Source organism: Vidua macroura, chromosome 5, assembly GCF_024509145.1.
Source record: "Vidua macroura isolate BioBank_ID:100142 chromosome 5, ASM2450914v1, whole genome shotgun sequence".
In the NCBI taxonomy this organism is placed as follows: domain Eukaryota; kingdom Metazoa; phylum Chordata; class Aves; order Passeriformes; family Viduidae; genus Vidua; species Vidua macroura.
Window position 1 is genome coordinate 18,074,618 of NC_071575.1, and position 21,104 is coordinate 18,095,721.

Sequence of the window (21,104 nt, forward strand, 5' to 3'; positions counted from 1 at the left end):
GCATCGCCCCGGCAACCGGGGGCGGGCCCGGCGCCCGCGGCGTGTGGGCGGCGGCGGCCGCGCTGACGTCCGGGGGAAGCTGAGCAATAACAGCAGCGACGCGGGCCCAGCTGCGCCTGCGCGGGCTGCGGGGCTGCTCTATTTATGTGGGGGGGCGCCAAGATGGCGGGGGCGGCGAGGAGAACGTAGGGGTAGCTCCGACCGGGCGGCGGAGCGGGGAGGAGGGAGAGGGAGGAGCCGGGGCCGGTGGGAGGGAGCGCGGAGAGCGGTGTCACCGAACGTGTGAGGCGGGGGCCGGCAGACGGCGGGCGGGGGGGGGGGCGGCGGCGGAGGATGGCGGAGCCGCGCCGGGTGCCGTTCATTAGCCTGTCACCCGTGCGGCGCCGCGAGGGCGAGAGCCCGGCGCTGGAGCGAGAGCCGGCGGGCCGCGACCCGGAGCCACCTCCAGCGGGCCGTGAGGCGCCACCGCCGGAACCGCCGCCGCACGAGCCGCCCAGCGACAGCGCTGCCCGCCCGGAGCCGCCCCGCGACCCCGGCCGGCCCGAGCAGCCGCCGCAGCGGGAGCCCCCACGGCCCGAGCCGCCGCCGCTGCCGCCACCGCCGCGCCAGAGCGGGCGGCAGGAGCCGCCGCCGCCGCGGGAGGCGCTCCCGCTCCGCCAGACGGTCCGCCTGGAGGTGGTGCTGAAGGACCCCACCGAGGAGGGCTGCGTGGAGTTCAGCTACCCGGAGCTGCTGCTGTGTGGGGACTCGCGGGTACGGGACCTCCCCTTCCCCTTCTTCCCTCCCTTCCCGCCGGCACGGGCCCCGCCGCGCTTCCTCCTCCTCCTCTCGGCTGCCGGCGGTCCCGGCCTTGCCGATAGTGTTATCGGTTACCCCTTGCTGCTCGAGGGTGGTCCCGGTACGGCGGGAGGGGCGGCGTCCTGGAGGGAAGTCCGTCTGTTTTGCCGTCGCTGCGGGCTCCTCCTGGTGCTGAGGCTGCGCCCGTGCCCCTGGGGGGAAGGGGAGGCTTCCCACTTGTCCCCGACCTGGCCAAGGGCTTCTGGCCTTTGGTGCAGGCTGAGGCGGAGGAGCTACACTGTCTTGTGTCCCGTTTACCCCGGCTCACCTCCCTGCCGCTCCCCTTCCCTGCCCGGAGAGGTGTTTCATCCTCCCATCATGAGAGGTCTTTGCCGGCAGCTGGAGGAAACTGACCACGCCGGTCTGTATTCCGGGTTGTCCCTAGGCTGTGTGCAGGTAAATAAAGAAAGCCCAGCTCTGCTATAAGCCTCGAGAAGCAGTACGTGATCATTAGCAGACTTGGATAGGAGTTTTTGTAGTCTTGGAGGGGACAGGGATAAATGAGTTAATGTTGAACCGGTAACCACACCTGTAAGTGTTGAGAACTTAATTCAAGGAAAAAAAAAACCAAAGTGTTCTTATTTTGCTTGTCCCTCCCAAGCAGAAAGTCTTTGATACTTGAATTACTTTGTTTTTTTTAAGGACAAAACTCCTGCAGACAACTTTAGGAAGCAAGCAGCGTTAGCCAATCAACAGGGCCCACTGTTCCAAGTAGGAAGGAGAGACGCGTGTCCTTAAACTGGTTACACTTGAGCTGCTCATTCTTGGTTGACTGAAGTTGTACTTGATTTAAATAGTTGTGGCTTCTCTTTAATCCAGTACACAGTTTTAGAGAAAACTTGTCTCTTACTGAAAAGGGCAGAGAGCAAGTAAGTAACTACTACTTAGAAGGTTTTGGTAGATCTGGTGATAAAAGCAAGTATCAAATACCAGTATGGTACTGCCATGGAATTTTTATATCCAGCACAAACTTGAATATGGTTGAAACTTTTCTTCTGAACCAAAGTGTTTCTAGGCGATGATGGCGCTGTAACTATACTTAGCGGGCTGCTCACTTTTTCTGCTGTAGGAGAGATATACACACTGGATTGTGTTCAAATGTGGAAGGCAGAAAAATCAGTGACTGAATTTAATCCCTCAGATCTTGTCATGCAAGTTAAAAGGTTCCTTCTGTTCATCCTGTCCTACAGCTGTTGTGGGCAAACAGTGCCAGTTATGACTCCTCAAAATTAGTGTAATATAATCATGCTTCTCTCTGAAGTGCAATCTTTCTGAGCAGTTCCGTGAAGGTGAAAATTGTGTTAGTGTTTAGAAGTGATTCAGTACTTGAAGGCTGACTTTTCCCTTTGGCAGTTCCATAACTGCCTTTTATTCTGAAGGTTGCCAATATCTTAATCACATACTCAGGGAAAACGGGCTCTTTCTGATGTAGTTCTGATGCAAATTCCATGTCTTCTGGGGGTGGGAGAGCATTGATTTAGGGAATTTCGGTACAACTGGGATCAGATACTGCTTTTATGGTAGAGACAGTGATAGTAATGCTTTGTAAGAAACTTTGTATATTTTCAGCTCCATAGAGTCCAAATTAAAATGAATGGATCATAATGGCACTTCTGTTACTGGGTTGTGAAATAATCAGCTGATTTACTATGTAAAACAGTGTCATAAATTAGGATCCATTTAAAGTGATTCTGGACTTTTACTCATGTTTAAAACCTGATGTATACTTGGCCTGTCAGTTAAATTTCTTGCTTGTTATATGGTAAAACCTGGAAAAGCTACTCTAATATTAGGGAAGATTTAAAATCTTGAGATTTACTTTTTCAGTGTAGGTAGTAACTAATTGGTAGTTAATTTTGTGGTTTTAAGTGGAGTTTCAGATTTCAACATTTGTTGTTTTAGTAATGTTTCAATTTAAAATTAACAGTTCAGATACTTTACTATGCAGATTTTTTGTAGGGGTGAAGATTGATTTGGTTTTCTGAAAGCTGTTGTTGACTTCTCCCTTATAAGAAGTTGCTCAACTTTTTTATAACTTTTCCCATTAAAATTTAACACTACAAAGTCTGGGGCTTGTCTTTCTATCTTGTAGTATTCTTGGAACTGTAGCAACCAAGAAAAGTTCTCCAAAGGAAGGCAAGCACTGATGCACAGGCATAACTTCAAATGTGGCTTTAATAGGCCATGATAATAGTAGTAATATAGTAATGAAGTGATAGAGAATCTCAAAACTGATTTGGCAGTGCAACTTCTGTCTTTTTTTTTTTTTTTAATTCCAAATTTAGGTTCCTGTGCTGAATCAGAAGCTAGTAGAAATGTTTATTTTAAAAGCTTATGCTGTCCTTGTCCTTTTTTGCCTTGATAAAGACGACATCCTTTGATAGGGTTGTTTGTAGAGTTCATCTTCTGGGAGAAGTTATGTAAAGTTTTGAATGTGAGTAATAAGTGTGTGTAGTTGAAGGGTTTATTTGCCTCTTAAATGCTGGCGGAAGTGAAAGTGCGCTCCCATTTCTTTTGGGGTGACTGAGGCTTGGTGCATAAAACCCAAGTCAAAGTGGATGAGCCAGAAGCTCAAGTTGGCTTCTGTCAAACAGGCTTCAAAGGTGCTGAAGTAGTAATGTCTTAGTTCGAGAGCCATCCGTCCCTTAGAAACAGTCAAAACTAAAATTTGCTTGAATTTGAGTTTTAGGTACTGCTTAACTAAACAAATTGATAGTCAGCTTTGAGTGTTTGCTGGAGAGAGGCAAGTTAACACTTAAGTACTAAGTTTTATTGATCTTTAGGCTCAACCTTGTCTCCTTTCACAGTTAGAAAAAAGCCACATATGCCTAGCAGAAGATAAGGAATACCTTTTCCCAGCTATAAGTAGAGAAAATGGTGTTTCATGAATTGAGCAGTATTTTATATTTAATTATGCCTGCAGGAAATAAGTAAGTGGCTTTAATTTATGTTTTAGGAGTAACTATAGCCTCTATTAATTTTTTCTCCAAATACTCAGTCTGGAAAATGTATTATAATTATGTGGTGTTTGCAGTTTTGCTTAGCTTACCTTCCTCATTACATTGGTCTTGATGCTAATGAGCTGGTTTGGTCACCATTTAATCAATATACTGACTTTTTATACTATGGAGGCAGGATCTTGCTTTTCTGAACTTAGTTTTTTTTATTTTTCATAAATCTTCATTTATTCATTGGTGAGTAGTCCATGTGCAGTAAAATTAGTTGCCATCCATAAAATGCTAAAAAATGGAATTCCATTCCACCGTATTTTATCATCCTAGTACCTTCCCCCTTCTGGCAATTAATGTATTTATGTGAACTCCAGGTTGAAGGAGGGCAGCCCTGTTTTTCTGCCATCACTTATTGAAAAAAAACAAAAGCACTATGTATACCCTGTTCATTGACTTTATCTCAGTGAAAACCTCTTTTCTAAAAAACAGCAAAAAAGTAAGGGGCTACTCCCTCCTTGTATGTATAGCTGGAATATTAATTCTCTTTTGTGGCTTAACATAGTTATGAATACTGAAATTAACTCTTGCACTGTAATTTTTTTTTCTTTATATAAAAGATTTCTATTAATTATTGTTATCATTTACTGAGCTTTTTAGTCTTCTGGCTGCTTCCTTCCTGGTTAACACACCATGTACATCCTGTCTGTTGTATCTAGAAGAATCGTAACAGCTGTTAGAGGGGTCAGTGAGTGGAAGCAGAGGTGAAAAGGAGTTGTGATTAGAGAGAGTTTTTTCTAACCTCAAATGGCCATAATTCTCTCTTATGCTTAGACTTTTAGTTGAGGTTGTTGTGGAATGCTTGGGAAAATGCAAATCTGAGTATTTATCTTAATTCTTCTGGTTTTGTTGTCATCAGAAGAAAGGTAGCTAGATGGTAATTCAATGATCAAAGTAATTTTTAGAGATGAAGTATAAATTCAGACTATTTAGTCATTAGAGTATTGTTTTTTGACATTTCATAGGTTTTGAGATGCACTCTGTGTTTCTTATGGAATGAATGTGTAACTTTTGCATTTTTCAGAGGAAATCGGTTCATTTAGAGGATCCATATAATGATGAACAACGTGAGCGACATGAAGTAGAAATGCTTGCCAAGAAGTTTGAGGCAAAATATGTGAGTTACTGCACTTTGTTAAAAAATACAAATATTTAATAGTGATAACAGATAATGTTTTTTTCCTGAATAGGGTTGCTAATGTAGTGTCAAATGACTTCTGTATGTTTCAGTGATGACTGTCTCACAGTATTTCATTTAAGTACCCTGAAGCTGCCACAAGCCTATCAGACAAGTCTGCTAAATAGATTTGTCTATAGATGTTATAGCTTGTGAAGCTATTCTTGGAAAAGAATAATCTTGGTAATAGATGCAGGTCAATATTCATGTTCTACGCTGTTCTGGAAGAAAAAAATTTTATGTAATACTGTGGTGCACTATTCAACAGGTCTTCACTTTGGGCTAAATACTGATGAATCTTGATGTCCTGACTAGTTGGAATGTTTCCATAGGAAGTTATTTGTTAAATAGTAAATCATTGCTCAATGAATGTCTGGTAGCTGCCAACTGCCTAAAGATACTCTACTGGCTTCTGAAAGTGTAGTGTGAGTGACTTGAACAACACTAGCTAGCAAAATAAAGAGCCTTTCACTAGTAAATGAAGGTCGAAATCAGAAAATGTTGACAAAAACCACACCCAAACAGGTCTTTAAGAATTCATATAGGTAGGGTTGGGTGATTAAGTCTGAGCTGGCAATCAGAGCTCATCATCATGCTGAGGCAAGTTGATATTCTGGATTACTAATAGAACACCTCAATAATAAAGAAGGGAAACAAGAGCAGTCATTTGTACCTTCGGCTATTAATATACATATTAAAATCTTTTTTGTCTGACTTATTTGGTTGGGTTTTTTTTTTTCTGGAAAGGGCAGATTTTTCTAAGTGCTCAGTCTATATATTATTTCAAGGCATGTTAGCTGTGATACAACTGGAAATAATCATTCTTATATGAATTGAGAAGGCTGTTCCAAAATGCTGTTTGCTTTTAATTTGAATTATAAATAATTTTTTGAATGTGAGCAAAAAATGTTTCAATCACACTATTTTAGAAAACTCATTTCAGCTATTAAAGTGTTAAGGATTTTATAATATCTGAAACAAGTTGCTTAACTACAGTTGATGAAAGTCAATGGAAGTATGTAAAGCAATATATGTAGGAGGGAGTAGTAGTGGAAGCAATCTAATTTTACATATGTTTATGCATCCATCAAAGCTGAACCTGTACATTTATGGACTAAGCATGTTATTAGACTTAAGAAAACCACAGTTCGATGTTCAGTGGTCACAGAAAGGGGTGAATAGATGCTTTTAACCATTGGAAAGCAGTAGGTAACAAAAAATCACAAATTTCAACAGTCTAAATTTGTGGCGCACTTGCATCTTCATTACTACTTGCACTTCTGATTCTTTCCCTTTCATTCTCTGACTTGCCTTTTGTCCCTTTCAACCCCATGAAAGGGAATGTCTTTATATAAAGAACCACTTACTAGGTTAGAACCACTAAGCATGAAGGGTGATGAGGGATTAAGATTCCTTGTGTTAGAAACTCCCTATCCTTTCTCTTCCAATATAAGAACCATCAGTCTCTACTTGCCATGCGTGCTCAGAGGAATCACATCTCTGAACACTGACCCAGTACAATTGCTCATGTTCTGACAGCATCCAGCCATCTTCTGCCTCTTGTGTTGAGACATTCACTGCATAGCTTCAAGAGGAGCAGGGCTCTGGTGTGGTAGATACCCTTTCTCCTCAATGAATGACCAGCTTCAGGATACTCTTCTTAGCTGGAGTTACACTGTAACACTCCATAACAGTGGTTTGCTGTAACTGTAATCAGTGGTTGTATGAGAAAAAAATAAAGGGGTTTTTTTTCTTCCTGCAAAAGGTTTGCAGGAAGTACTATATCCTCTTTTAATTAGGTATTACTTAACTAAGATATCTGTTTAAAATACTCAAACATTGGTTTTAATTATAACATGTGGCAGTACTTCTGGAAGATTTGATGCATGAAGAGCAGTCTGCCTTGAAGACTTTTTACTTCTTTTCAGATAAATTTCTGTACTCATAACCGAATCAGTACACTCTTTGATATAAGATACTAAGGAAAGACTATGAAAAAGTGTATTTTTGTAAAACAAAATGCATAATGTACCATTTGTTTACTTGATTATTCAGAACTCTTCTGTAGTTGCTGCACATACTAAACATCAGCATAAAAAATTTGATCTGAAGGGTTCCCATTGTTTTGATTGCTGTTACTCTCTAGATAAAATCAAATGCTGTTGTGAACACATGATACTGAACCTTGGACAATATTGTACGTATGTAAGAGCTTGTCTTGGATCAAAACGAAGATCCATCTAATGGATGGTAGCATAGTCTCTGACACTAGTGGAACCCCATACTTGAAAGTATAATAGAGCAAGTGTTCATTGATATTACTTCACTGTGCCTGTCTGGCAGTCTGTGTTGTATCTTAATTTCTCTCAAAGCCAAAGGTCACATGTTTAATCTTCTTAAAGCTTTCTGCCAGAAATCTACCAGATCATTACCGTATTTCTGTGTTCCCCAGCACTGGAGTATCATGGTGACTGTCATATAAAAACACAGTGTTTAAACCTCATGAGTTCTTGTAGTGCTCCATAGTTTCTGTATTGCAAGAATCAAAGAAACACTTCCAGTTCTTCTGCACATTGCATATGATTTTGACGTTATCATCAGAATCCAGCACTTTAGTTCTCCAGCTGTGGTGTTTTAACATTGTTATTGTGTGGAAGTGGTGGTTTTTATGTTTAAACATATTTGTTGGCTTACTGTTCTATTTTTTGTTCTAATAGTTTTTTTAAATGAAAGCCTATTAATGGTATGATGCCCTGACTTGTTAGTGTTATAATGATGACTTCTGGTTTGGTTCTCTGTTCCTTTTTTTTAATAACTCCCAATTCTTTTTTTTTGACCATTCTTGATTAAGCAAATGTCTGAACTGTGCCTAACAACTCCACTGGTTCCTGACCAGCATAACAAATTTGCAGCATGGTGTTTTTTTGGGGTTTTTTTTGTTTGGGTTTTTTTTTTTTTTTTTGCTTAGGTTGTACTTTATGCAGATTATCTTGCTCTATTGATGCTGAATTTAACTGCCTATTAATCATACTAATTTCAGAGCAACTGTAAGGTCTTTCAGTGATTCTTCAGTTGTTTTCTTTCTCCTTTACGTTCCTCAGTGAATTGTCATCTTAGACCCATGTCCTTCCCCAACTCTCACCTGCTCTGTTTCTTCTAAAGATGAATGAATGCATATTCCATAATAATTTTGCTGATCACTCTTTGCCAAAATGCGATACCTATTCTTACCTTTTCTTTCCTAGCTGTAGATCAGACATGAGTTTAAGTGGATCTTCCTTATCTCATGACAGTTTCTTGTTTTTAAAGATGTTTGGAACATTTTAAAACAATTTCAAATACTTTCTTCTACCAACATTTCTTCTTGCTCTGTATATTCTTGTGCCTGCTGGTTCTGTTGTTTATAGCTTTTATTAACTTATCCACCATAAAGACCAGGTTTACTGGTTTATAGATTCTTCTCTTCAAGATTCTTCAGGTATTGGCATTTTATTTGCCACCTACCTTCTAGTCCTGTTAGACAAAGGTTGTTTAAACGCAAGGTTTAATGACACAGTTAATATCTTAAAGTCATCTTTGGCTTTTTTTGAATACTTGAATAGTATTTGCAGCTTCAGGAACTAGGCACCGTAATGTTGCTCTAGTATTGTGACTACTTATGTTCTGGCACAAAAAGGTTGGAGGAAAGTTGCAATAATAAAACTTCCCTGAAGTGCTGCATGGTGGACACTGACACAGATAATCCCTTCATTCATCTGCTGCACTCTGGCATCCTTAACATCTCGATCATATGAAATCTCAACACAGTTCCTTAAACAGAACTGGTTAGAGCCAGGCCTGAAGGAAAATCTCTTAATTATGCACACAGTGGTTTAGATATTTTCATATGTCTGAGTACAGGTAGTATTTTAAGACTGCTTTTGTTCATTCAACTATTATAAGACTTTATTTTTTTTTTGTTGCTACTTTTGTTCCATATCTGATTTTCTGACTATCAGGCAGTCAGAATGTATTGGAAATTTAAAAAAAAATTATTGCCCTTTTATTATACTGAAATCATAGAATCATGGGATAACCATTGCTGCAAAGAGATTTTAGACTGGCAAACAAGAATGTCGATGGTTACTAGCAAGATAGATGTAGTACAGAGATGGATTGCATTGCACATTAGTGAGATCAGTACAGGTGAGATATGGTTTCTGAAGCATTCTTAGCCTGCTGGCACCTAAGTCAGAATCACAAATTATATAAGCTTTCACACAAGAGTTTAATCAGAATTCTTAAGTGCTGCCTTTTCTAACTTAATTTTTCATCTCTCATTCATCTCATGCAAACTTTCTTTTTTTTAAAAAGTACCACATGTTTTGGAAATGTGCAGTCATTCAGATGTTTTTCCAGATGAGTGATTGTAGGAGATGATAGGACTGATAGGAATACTTCGCTTAGCTTGGAATGTAGCTTGGAAATGTGAGTTAAAAGCTGAAGTTACTTTTGAGGTTTTTCTCATAGGACTATTACATTTCTTTATTTAAGTATATGTGAGAGATTCCTGTTTGCTTGCAAGAGCACATGCTTTACTTGGTCACAAACTTGCATGTTCTCAAAATGTTGTTAAAATGGAGTTGTTGAGATGCTTGCACCTCTCATAAAAGAGCAGGGGTGAAACTGCCTCTGCATTCTCATAGTAACTAGTGGAGTATTGTACTTGGATGTCACAGCTAGAAAGGCTGACTTGCTCTAAGAATGCTCAGAGCTGTAGGGTGCAGGCAGAGAAGTTTCAGGAGCAAGTCTTGAATTTGTGGAAGTTACCATTGTAATGAGGGCAGTGCTTTTTCAAGAATTTTATCTTTTAAGATTTTTATTGATGATTTTGACAACATATGTGAGCTAGAAAACTAGGCCGTAGATCCTAAGAAGATTTTTGTGTAACTTTAAGTTTAGATTTCCTGAATATTTGAACTGGCTGTGAGTCTTTACTTGACTTAACAATGAAATTTCCACATGAAAAGAATACTTGCAAATTAAAATTAATTTTACTGTCTCCTGGAGATAAGTGAACCCATCCATAGTTTTTGATGCAGCTTCTGGTTTTAAGTAATGTTTCAAGTAACATTTTATGTTTTAAAACTCAACTTTTTATGTACTATAGAGAATTAATCCATCTTGTGTAGGGAAACACTTTAATGAAGTCCAGGCTGTCGTTATTTTCCCTTGTAATGACACTGTAACATACTGAAAAACTTAACACTTTCTAAATTATCCCAGCCTTTCTATCATTAGCAGTCCAAACACTATACTTTAAAACCACAGGACAGGAAAACATCTTTAAATACGAAATGTTAGGAAGATCTTGGTCTTGCAGAAAAAGGTAGCTAGTGACTGCCTTTCAGGGATGATTCTGGTGTGTGAAAATTTTCATTAGTCCTCTAGACCATCTTCAAGGAAACATTCGAGAAAGCAAAACTGCTAATTCTTTGAATGACTATTCCTACAATGCCTTATGTTTTATAGGCTTTAGGACGTTGCTTTCTTGTTTCCTATGTGATGTAACACTTGCTTTGTCTTCAGGGTGGCAAGCCCCACAAACATCGGAAAGATCGCCTGCAGGATCTGATCGATATAGGTTACGGCTACGACGAGACGGACCCTTTCATTGATAATTCTGAAGCGGTAAGTAAGCTTCAGCACAGCAGCAAGAAATCATGAGGCAGTGCTTTATCTTTCCAGTACAGAAGAAAGGTAAGGGAAAATACTTTGTACCTGTCTATAACTGATGTGAATGCAAAGGGCATATTATTTTGGGAGACCAATGAATTACTATATTTGTAGTCTTACTCAAGATATTGTGCACCAAAGAATTAAGAAAGCTACTCCTAGATCAAATAGTTTTCCAGCTTTAGAAATGAAAATATTTTTGTGTGCTTCATTTGCTGTTGACTGAAATTACACTGGCTCTGTTTCGTTTTTTATACTAGCTCTCTGGATTATTAGTGGGTTACTGGCATTAGATTTCCTACTTCAGATCAGGAAGCTATTCTCCTCTTAAAAACCAGTAAAAATAGGATGGTTATTCTGAACATTGAATATGTCTGAAAAAATTGAGACAAAATAGGTTAAACAGCAGGATATTACTGCTTACTTTGTCTGAATATCTTTTGGAAATGAAAACACATCTTGAAGTAAAAGAAAAAGGTATTAGTTTGGTGCAGGCAGTATCAGAGATATCAGAATGTTTATAAGAGGGCATTTGAAGATATCTTGGAGGTGATATATAAAATTATGAAAATGAGAACAAAGCCTGGTAAAAAAAGTGGATTATCTAAAAGCTCAGAAACCTCGTATAATTCTTCCTTATTAAATGTCAGAAAGAAGTATGTGTATAGTTTAGTCAAGTAAAAAAAAAAAAAAGAGCTGTCACATGCCAGCCTTTAATTTCTTCCAGTGCTGAGTGACACTGGACAAAACAGCAGTGATCTGCTGTGAGAAGGAGTGGGCTGGAATTCTGACTAGGAGAGGAAAGATTATGAAAAGGAGTTGCGAGAAAAGAGTAAGAAAAGCACATAAGTGCATTGCTTAGCATACATTATGTCAAGCCTTCATTTAAATTCTAAAACTTTACAGTAAAGAGCTGTGAAGTTTTAAGCATGTAGATGTTGCATTGATTGGTCCTGTGACCTGTGTGAGGTGCATAGAAAGTGTCTGCAGAGCTGATACCCTTTTCAGCAGAAGTTGAGCAGTAAACCACAGTGCATAGCAGGCTGAGCTTATCTGTGTGCACTGGTAGTTTCTGAAGCAGGTTGTGTGGAGAGAGAGCTTGCTGTAAGGTTGCTTACTGTAACTTATATTAGTTTGTCATTTTTCTTTGTCTAGAAACTTGAACCTGCCAATATTAAACTGTTCTATCATTATCTCACAACTCCTGGTTGTGCTGCTGGAACAATATTGGGATCTAAGCCTTCATATGTCTTTTCCAAAGGTCAGATTCTGGTCTCCAGCTTGGTAGGAACAGATGTGCTTCATTTCTGCTGAGAAACCACTTGAGCCTATAGGTTTATCTGGTTTCTCACTGTTGCTTAAGTTCATCATCTTCACTTTTAAAATTTTATGATACCCAACCCAAGTCCCAGCTAGGTTTTCCTGGATTTACTGTGTCCTATCACAGATCTGATAGGAGATTTTGAACACTGGCAGTACTCATAGCACAGGTCTCTGTCAAAGTATGAGTCCGCTGTATTAATACTTAGCATACTGTGCCTCCTTCCAGCATTGGTGTTGCTACCAGCAGCAGATCTGGTAGATTTGCAGGAACATTTACTTCTGTCTCTTGCCAGAGTCCTTGCAAAATGTACAAAAGGCAGTTGTTGGAGGACCAGATGGTTGCATCATGTCCTAGCTGTGGAAGCTATTGGAGAGTAATGGTGTATTCTCTAAAGACTGCTGTCCTCAACAAATCATTACGCCTCATGTCTGCGTTACAAATACGGACTAGTGAGAGACCATCTTTGTTTTGCTGTTATCCCCATTTTAATATAGAAAAGAAGAAAAATATTTAGTGGGCCAGCTGCAGTCCATGTTGTTGTAGAGCTTAAGGGTTTTGTACGAGTTGAAGTTCAGCAAAACCTCTAATTCCATCATTCTGCCTTGGATACAGGAGAAGTGTTCAGAAACAAAATCTACATGTCTGGCTTGCTCATCTTCTGTATGGCCAACTATGAAACTGCCATGTACCCTGAGATGTGTTAGAGCCAGGCCCCGGACTACTTCTTAGAAGACACACTTTCTTACATATAAAAAGCTGTAATATCCTGGGCACAAGCACTTGAAAAGTGAATATGAGTGCCTCTTGAATTACTCCAGGATTAGCTTGTCTCTACCCCAGAAAAAAAATTTTGAAAGCTTTCTCAGAATTTTAGTCCTTTTTCTTGTTACAATTGTGAAAGAAATACTGAGCTCTTTGGCACTGAAACAGATTTATTCCATAGCTTTAGAGATACTTTCCTTTTAAAAACAGATTTTGAGGTAAATGCATTTGCAGGCAAGCAGGAAATCTATGTGAGCAGCTGTTCTTGGCTTGAGCATTTTGACTGTAGTCAGTGGATTGCGATAATTCCAGTAAAAAAGTAAATCACAACCAGCTTACTATTGTTTCTAACTGCTCTATAGGGGTTAGCCTGGTGGCAAGTCCTAATCTTTGCTTATCTTAATGGACCTATACAAAATGTCTATAACCTGCAAAGAAAGCTGCCCCTCCTCAGTGTTTCCACTGCTTTGATGTTGAAAATAGGTTTTGCGATAGTGTAAGCTGCCCAGAACTACATTCTTTGTGGAGTGGAATTCCTGTAGAATTTTTCACCCAGTCTATTTTTCCTGCACACACATGCATGTCCACCCAGATCAGGCTGATTACTTGCTCTTGTGATGACCTCTGATTATTTGGTTGGTTGAATACTTTCCTGGCAATGTAAGCTTTATATAGGTAGAGACTGCAAGGGAGCACAGTGCTTTCTGAGCTTTCTGTTATGCAATACAGAAGAGGGAATTTAAAGTGTTAATGAAAACATACGCTGTTTTCTCTTACTTGAAGGTAACAAGGCTTGGATAGCCAAACCAAAAACTTCCTCCATTTCAAGTAGATGAATGTAGAAAAAGAACTGTTGACGTACAAATCTATAAGTAGCATTTTTTTGATACTAGGTACCCATACTGGCAGGAATTGAAGCTAAATGTGAATGCCAAGAGCAGTGGGAAGCAGGCAGTTCAGTTCTTCAGACACCCAGGCCCCTGTGTAAATATTTGATCTAGTCTGTTATATTCATAGTTCCATAGTAGCCTTCTAAACACTGATGTGTTTAGAAGTCCTGTGCTGGTCACTAGAGAATACCAGCATATCAATGGTTTCTCATACATGGAAAGTTTCTCCAAAACAGGTACTTCAGCTAAAAGGAAGATCTTACTTTTTCTTTAGCTAAATCTTGCCTCAAGAGCTCAGATCATCTTTAAAGAAAACCTTTTAAAGATTTTGTGTTGGTTTTAGTAATTCTGGACACACTGTTAAAAGCTGTTTCTATCTGGGGTCCCTAGAATACTTTCCATAACTTAAGGGCTTGGTCTCTGCAAAAATCTTGTGTCATGAAATACAGTTTTCACATGTTTGCAGGATAAATTTGTCCTCATTTTGTCTTCTCCAGACTTAAAAAGATACGATAGATTATTACCTTCTTTTCTCCTACCTTGGCTTGCCTCTAAAACCTGAAGCTGATGGGTTATCAGTAAGGTTATCTTGGACAAAACTCTTGAATATCTGAGAAACTTTTTCCCAGCAAAGAGAGTATCTCTTCAGGGAATGGCAGCTCAGTGTGTGAATGGAAATTTTTACCATTTTTGTGAGGTTCTGGGCCAGACGTAGTTCCAGGCCAACTTGGTACTGTTCTCTCATTCTTCCTACTCTAAAGAGTTTGTTTTATGCTATCTATGGAAAAAAGTGTTGTTGTTTTAAAAAGATGACTGTCTCTTAAAAAAACCTAACAAAGCAACCAAGTTATCAACCCGCAAATGTTAGAGGCATTTACAGAAGAATACTCCGTAGGAACCATTATTAAAAATATTTTCGTGGTGTATTGAGAGAAGTTGAACACTGTGGCATTTTTCATCTGGAAAAGGCTGCCTTTGTAGACCTCAGTCGTAAGCCTCATCCGCACTGAATACATGAGGGTGCATTAAGGCTTCTATTTTTAAGAGGTTGACTTGCCAACTGTTTCATTGGTTCTGGATTGGTTTGTTTATATTAGTACTGTCTTCCTTGTTCATTGTCACTTTGCCCAGGCTTGGAAGTTGTGTGTTTGGGGAATAGTGCTCACTTAGCCGAGCGCACCGTGTCACCTTTAATAACGCGTCGTGCACGCTTCCTGCGTGTCTTCAGGGGACGCCTGCCGGCTGGCCCCCATTATATCCTATGCATTCAAGGGAGTACAAGGACAAGTTTCAATTTGTAGATTCTTGGCTTTTTATCTTCCTCACCCCAAAATACGTCTAGGCATAAAGTGGAGTATCTAACCAATAGATACAGATGCAAGAACTAAGCAGATACAAGAACCAAAATGGCTAGAGGAACAAAGGTAGTTGAATTTGCAGAGCACGTCTGATGTTTGTTAAAGCAGTAGTAGTTTTTGTGCTTCTTCTACAAAAAGGCATACCATTCTTTAGGAAAGAATAAGAATAAACTGAAAATTCAGCACCTGCATAGGTTCTTGAAAACACCTGAAGCTTGTATCTGGCCTGTGTAGTACCACTCTTTAAATTTGTAGGAGAAGGAAATAATAATGGTTGTAGCAACGTCCTGTGTTTTGCTAGATTTAATTTTTTGAAGAGCACAAAATCACTTTTCAAAGTAATCTGAGCTACTAGAGGGATAGATCATGGCCCAGGATCAGCTATTCTTTGAGGAGATTAATTTGTTTAAGCAGTACCTAAAGCAGTGAAACTAAGTGTTTCCCAAAAAATACACAAACAGTATGATTACTAATGTAATACAAAGGGAGGTTTATAACATGCCAGAATAACAGATCTTTGCTAGGAGCATTTGTCTTAAGTGTCATATATGGAAAATCTGCTCTTCATGTTAGATGAGAGGAAAATGGGAGTATAACTATTTTTCTGCAGAATCTTCTAGTAGTTCTGTAACATTAAACCTGGAGAGATTAAGTAATACATTACATAATTATTTAACACTGAACTAGATTTTCATTGTAGGTCAGACTCTGAAAGAATTGTACAGATAAAAGTGGTCACATGACTGGTCATACATTTTATAACTTTGGCTGAAATGTTTTCAAGGTGATAAGAATGTAGCCTCAGTGAAGTGAAGGTCACTTAAGCTAATAGCCTAGCTCTGGTGGCTGCTGGAAAGGTATAAAAGGTGTTGGTTGAGATGGGAACACAACAGGAGAATAGATGTGTATTGGTACTTCTCTCAAGGTGCTCAGGTGGGCTGATGGCTTATGATATCCTGCCTACTAAACTAAGATTCTCCTATGAGGCTACCCTGGGCCAAGTATTTTATCTTTTATAATCTCGTATGTTTTTTTCTTCTGTGTTCTGCTGGCTGTCATTTTTCCCAGGGTTAAAAGAAAAACTAACCAACCTGCCAACTTACCTGTGCATTTTGGAAGAGAAACCTTCTTTATTACAGGAAAGGTCTTCGTGCTTGCTTTTTGATATCTCCTTGGATTAGCAAAGCAATGCATTGTTTCCCCTTAACCTTGTTCAAGATTTCCTTGTAGGTTCTATTACTATCTTTCTATTTGAAAGATAGTTATGTGTTTTTCGGAAAACTTAGCCTTAAAGGATGGCAAAGCCAAAGTGTTGCATTTCAGTTCTTTGCATCTTGAAGAAGCATAGAGATCAATCAACTTTCTATGTTTGAAGTATCTGAAGTGTGTAGTGACCTGTGTAGATATTTAGTCCATTTCACTGAAGGAGTTGTATTTAACGTAATTTCAGTAGCTTGGCCTTTATTCAGTGGGCTACTGATGATCAGTATCAACTAACAGTTCCTTCCACCCCAAGCTGGTTAGACCTACCTCAGAAATAAACTAAACAAGGTACAAAAATTATCCCTGCTTATGTTTTAGCTAAGCATTATCTGTTACACAACAAATAATAACAAGCTGCATTTGTTAAACCATTTAGACATGTTTGCACTAAATCTCATTTCCAAGACTTAGTACAGAAGTCTTTAAAAACTTTTTCGCTTGTGTACCTTTGGAGGTTATTGTCTGGAAGGGAGGTGAATGAGAAGAAGGATCACAGTAGAATATTTGAGGATTGTGGTCAAAATACCTGGACTGAGGAGTAGACAATATTAATATAAGATACTGCTGTGGGTCTGGATTTCAGAAAGAAATCGGTATAGTCCATAAAAATTCACTGTTCTTAGTATAGTGATGAAGTTGAAACCAGTTAACTTACTTTTTAAAAAAATAAATTCTTTCATACCAAAACATTAATTAGATTAATGGCACTAAAAGTGTAGTATTGTAGCTCAAGGACAATAGCTTAAAATAACTTAGATATGAACCTGCTTTTTAGATGGTCAGACAGTCTGTCAGTCTTATTTTGTTACCTGCAGGATGGTTCCATAATCAGTCGTAGGACAAACCTGTGTTCACAGGAGTCAGTCAAGCCCTGTCTCTTTGTAGGTCTGAGATTTTTTGATTTGCCCTTGAAATGTGTAAGGAAGAGCAGAACACTGTAAAAGGCTTTAAACTTAGTTTTGTTCATAAGATAAATTGTGTGATTTCATACCCAGAAAAAACTAGTTTAAAGCAAAGGTCTTGAAAACAATTCATAAGAAGGTTTAGAATTCATAAGAAGGTTTAGAGCCATGTTTCCTTTAACGGAGAGTTCTGGAAGCACTTCAAAATGAAGCCTAATCTCTGTTACTAATACCTTATACAAACATACTCATTTTCTGTTTAGTTAGGGCACTAGAAAATAGTAAGTTTAGTTCAAAGGGGGGTGTACTAGCTACACTGTGGTCTGCAGGCCCCTATGTCTAAAATATAACATTGAGTTAAAAGTTATACCTTGTTCAGGATAAAAACAGATTTTGGTAAAGAAAAGTAGTCTTACTCAAGGGTTAAGAGGAACTGAATATCAGAAAGGTCTTTGAAGGTCTGACTAACTTCACAGTCCTTAACAGAAGCTGTTGAAACCTCAGCTGCTTAGTTATACATCCACATCTTGCTGATCTTACTTGCCTGTTGACTGTTATGGAATACATTCATTCTGTATATTAAATTAATTCTGCCTTTCTTGTTGCCTTGATCCAGTGGATCTGTGCCACACAGCATGTTGATAATTCAGATAATTTGCTGTGATTCATGTGATTCATGATTCCTCATTTGTGGACTGTCTTTAATCCTTACTTGTATGTTACCCAGGCCTTCCTGTACTGCTCTGCATCTCAGTCTTTACTGTGTTGGCTTTTGCTTCCTATGATAATGGTCCCAGCTTTGACTGTGTGATATTTTTCCTTCCAACCTGGCAACCACTGTGTTCTTCAGTTTTGATCCTTTATAGCCCCACCCTTGCCAGTTCAGTTCACACCCTGTCTGCTCAAATGGGAAATGTCTCCTTTGTCTCTTAAGCACTGTGGATAGTAACTTCTTTTCTCTACTTTTAATTTCCTTGCACCTAATGAAGCTGGTTCTGAGAGCTGTGGAAAAAAAGCATGAGTTTTCTCTGAAATTCTAACACAACCTCCACTCTCAATTTTACTTTGCATGGTCCTCCTGGTCTTTTAAGATGAATGACAAGTCCACTATTAAGCCACTTCACTTTCATTTTGTTCAGTTAATAGATTCTCTCACTGTCTTGCGCTGGCTTTTCATATCATCTTAGGGTACTATATAAATGCTGTCACCACTTTTCCCATTTTGTCTTTCTGTACTGCTTGTGAAGTTCTCTGTTCCAGGAAGATAAAAGGTGATGAGTCAGGGACGTTTCTAACTACTTACTCAGATTAAATCCCTGGGTAGACCTCCAGTTCAGGCTCTTTTTCCAGCTTCCTTGTTGAAGTACATGTTTACTGTTTTACTTTCCTGGATAACTCTTCTTCCTGTCTAAAAGTCTTTGGTAGCCTAGACTTTTTGGTTCTTAAACCATTTTATCTTCAGTATATTTTACATGGCATGGAGGTTGGTGGTTGCATGTAATAATACAATTGATATTGTCATCCTCTATACTGATTATTGACCACTTTTTCTATGTCTTTGGATTTCAGTATTTTTGAGATTCAGCTTTATAATGCTAACATGGAAATTTCTTCATAAATACTAAGTACTTTTCAAAATAAACTATTGATAGAGTTTGAAACATCTTGTGGTTTTAAAATTGTCTGAACAAAATGAAATGTTTGCCTTCAAATGAAAAAAGTCCTGGCATTGTGATATTTGTTTAAGAGGCAACATTGTATTAAACATCTAAAATTGGAAATAAGGTTACAGACACTGAAATTAAGTTTATGTCTGCAATATCATTTTTATCAAAAGAAAATTTCAGGGAACTTTTTAAAAGAAGTAGGGTTTTGAGCAGGGCACTTCGGTGAGTTGCCTTGAGAAAGCAGTAGGTTTTAATGCTGTAATGCTGCCTTTTTGTTAAAAAAAGGGCATTTATTTGAAAGGATGCTCTGTGATATTAATGTTCTGTGCCTCAGCGAGTTAATTATATAATTATTATATATAATTATTATATATATGTTATTATATATGTTATTATATTATATTTATTATTATAGCATTATTATATATTATATATTATTATATAGTATAATATTATATATTATTATTATATATAATTATTATTATAGAATTGCTATCCTGTTTCTATTCTAGCAAGCTGTGCTGTGAATTGATATATATATATATTTTTATGTATAGGGACTGGTGAATTAAATACATGTTTAGTTTATTAAGAAATGCTGATAAATTCATCTTTCTTTTCCTACCCAGTATGATGAATTGGTTCCTGCATCCCTGACAACCAAATATGGAGGGTTTTATATCAACACTGGTACACTACAGTTTCGCCAGGCATCTGAATCGGAGGATGAAGACTTTGCAGAAGACAAAAAGCATAGGCCACCTAAAGTGAGTGATTTTAATTAAGGCTTTTATACAGAAATAGAAGCTAGGTGGACATTTGAAATATTTGATATGCTTAGAATGGCTCAGATGAAGAGTCCAAAAGCAGAATGATGCATGGTACTGTTTTATTGCATTTTCTGTTTTGTGGCTCATGTACTAGCTTTCAGTAACTAACTGAGAATGTCTGCAGGCTGTCCAGTCTTGTAAGACTAAGCATCTGTTTAGCCAGCCTGACAAATTGTATCCCCCCATCTTGAACTGACAGATGATTTTGTAATTCTGTAAGAATTTTATTATACAAGATGAGACCTTAAATTCATTGCTGCTGCTCTTAATGATTTTGCACAAAGTTAGCATGATATGAAATTGTCCTAATATTGAGAATTTTAAACCAAATTTAACCATATTTAACCATTAAACCATATTTTAAACCAAAATACCTGTTAAAACAATCTCAGTTGATAAGAATAACTATATTAAAATTATATACACAATCTTTCCAAACAGCATGCTGTTCTATAAACTTTGACAAGTTACAGTCAACGCAAACATAATTGCAATATGATTCACAAGTTGCATGCCATTTCTGAGAACTTAGTTCTTCCTGGTGTCCTTTCCTGCTCTATAACTCTTAATTTTAAGGTTCTTGTCCTGACTCTCACTGGGATGCCGATAATGTTCTTTCTAGCAACCTGTATGATGCTATGGCTTTGATTTGTGACTAAAATGATGTTGATAACTACACCATAATTCTACCTGTTGCTGTCTAATGCTTGCACAATCTGAAGGCTTTCTGTTTCCCTGCCCTGCACCCTCAGATAATCTAAGGGTCAGTAGGGGAGGGGAGGCAGGTGTCCTGTATTGACCAGCAAAGATGTTTCATAGTGGGCAGCTTCATAGTCAGCAGTGAAACTTTGGTAGCACAAGAAGGTGCAGGAATTCCAAGGTAGCCATTGGCCATACTGGCTGGGCAGCAGTGTGCATGTACCTTAGAGTATTTCTCTTACTGAAAACTCTAAATTTCCTCACTGTTTAAAAATGATTCATGATTAACACTTGTCAGTAACTTCACTTGCTGCTAGGAGTCCCATCATACCATTTGCCTTTACACACATTGAGGTGTTTTTCCTGGCTCTGAATTGGAAAGTGTAAAGAAAACTGAATGTTTCTTGCTGTAGAAGTCTTTTAGGGTGGAAGAATCACTGTCCTTTATTTGATCTCTTTTCTAGATAGCAAAGTTGAAAGAAAGTGAAGATCGTGGAATGAAGAAACGCAAGCGAAAAGATGAAGGGACAGAAAAGGAGAAGAAGCCTCGGAAAATGAAAGTTCCTAAGCAGCTGGGGTAGGTTTCTTTTTCTTGGTAAGAACCCTTGAATTATATTTGAAGTTTGGCTTTGAGATTGTGTGCAATAGCAAGATCATTACAGCTCTTTTAAA

The 21,104-nt window shown here is 38.6% G+C and overlaps 1 protein-coding gene across 2 annotated transcripts in view; it reads left to right on the forward strand.

Moving 5' to 3' along the window:
* The first annotated feature begins 304 nt into the window (after window positions 1-304).
* Window positions 305-21,104, forward strand: part of UBN2 (ubinuclein 2) — a 51,712-nt gene continuing 30,912 nt past the window's right edge. The window contains exons 1-5 of one of the 2 annotated variants that reach the window (XM_053978530.1): window positions 305-753; window positions 4,870-4,962; window positions 10,591-10,692; window positions 19,533-19,670; window positions 20,897-21,009. In XM_053978530.1, coding sequence (XP_053834505.1) covers window positions 334-753; window positions 4,870-4,962; window positions 10,591-10,692; window positions 19,533-19,670; window positions 20,897-21,009 — 866 coding nt within the window. In that variant the 5' untranslated portion in view covers window positions 305-333. Of the gene's footprint in view, window positions 754-3,700; window positions 3,768-4,869; window positions 4,963-10,590; window positions 10,693-19,532; window positions 19,671-20,896; window positions 21,010-21,104 lie in introns of those variants that run through there. The other variant, XM_053978532.1, reaches the window with a different exon arrangement.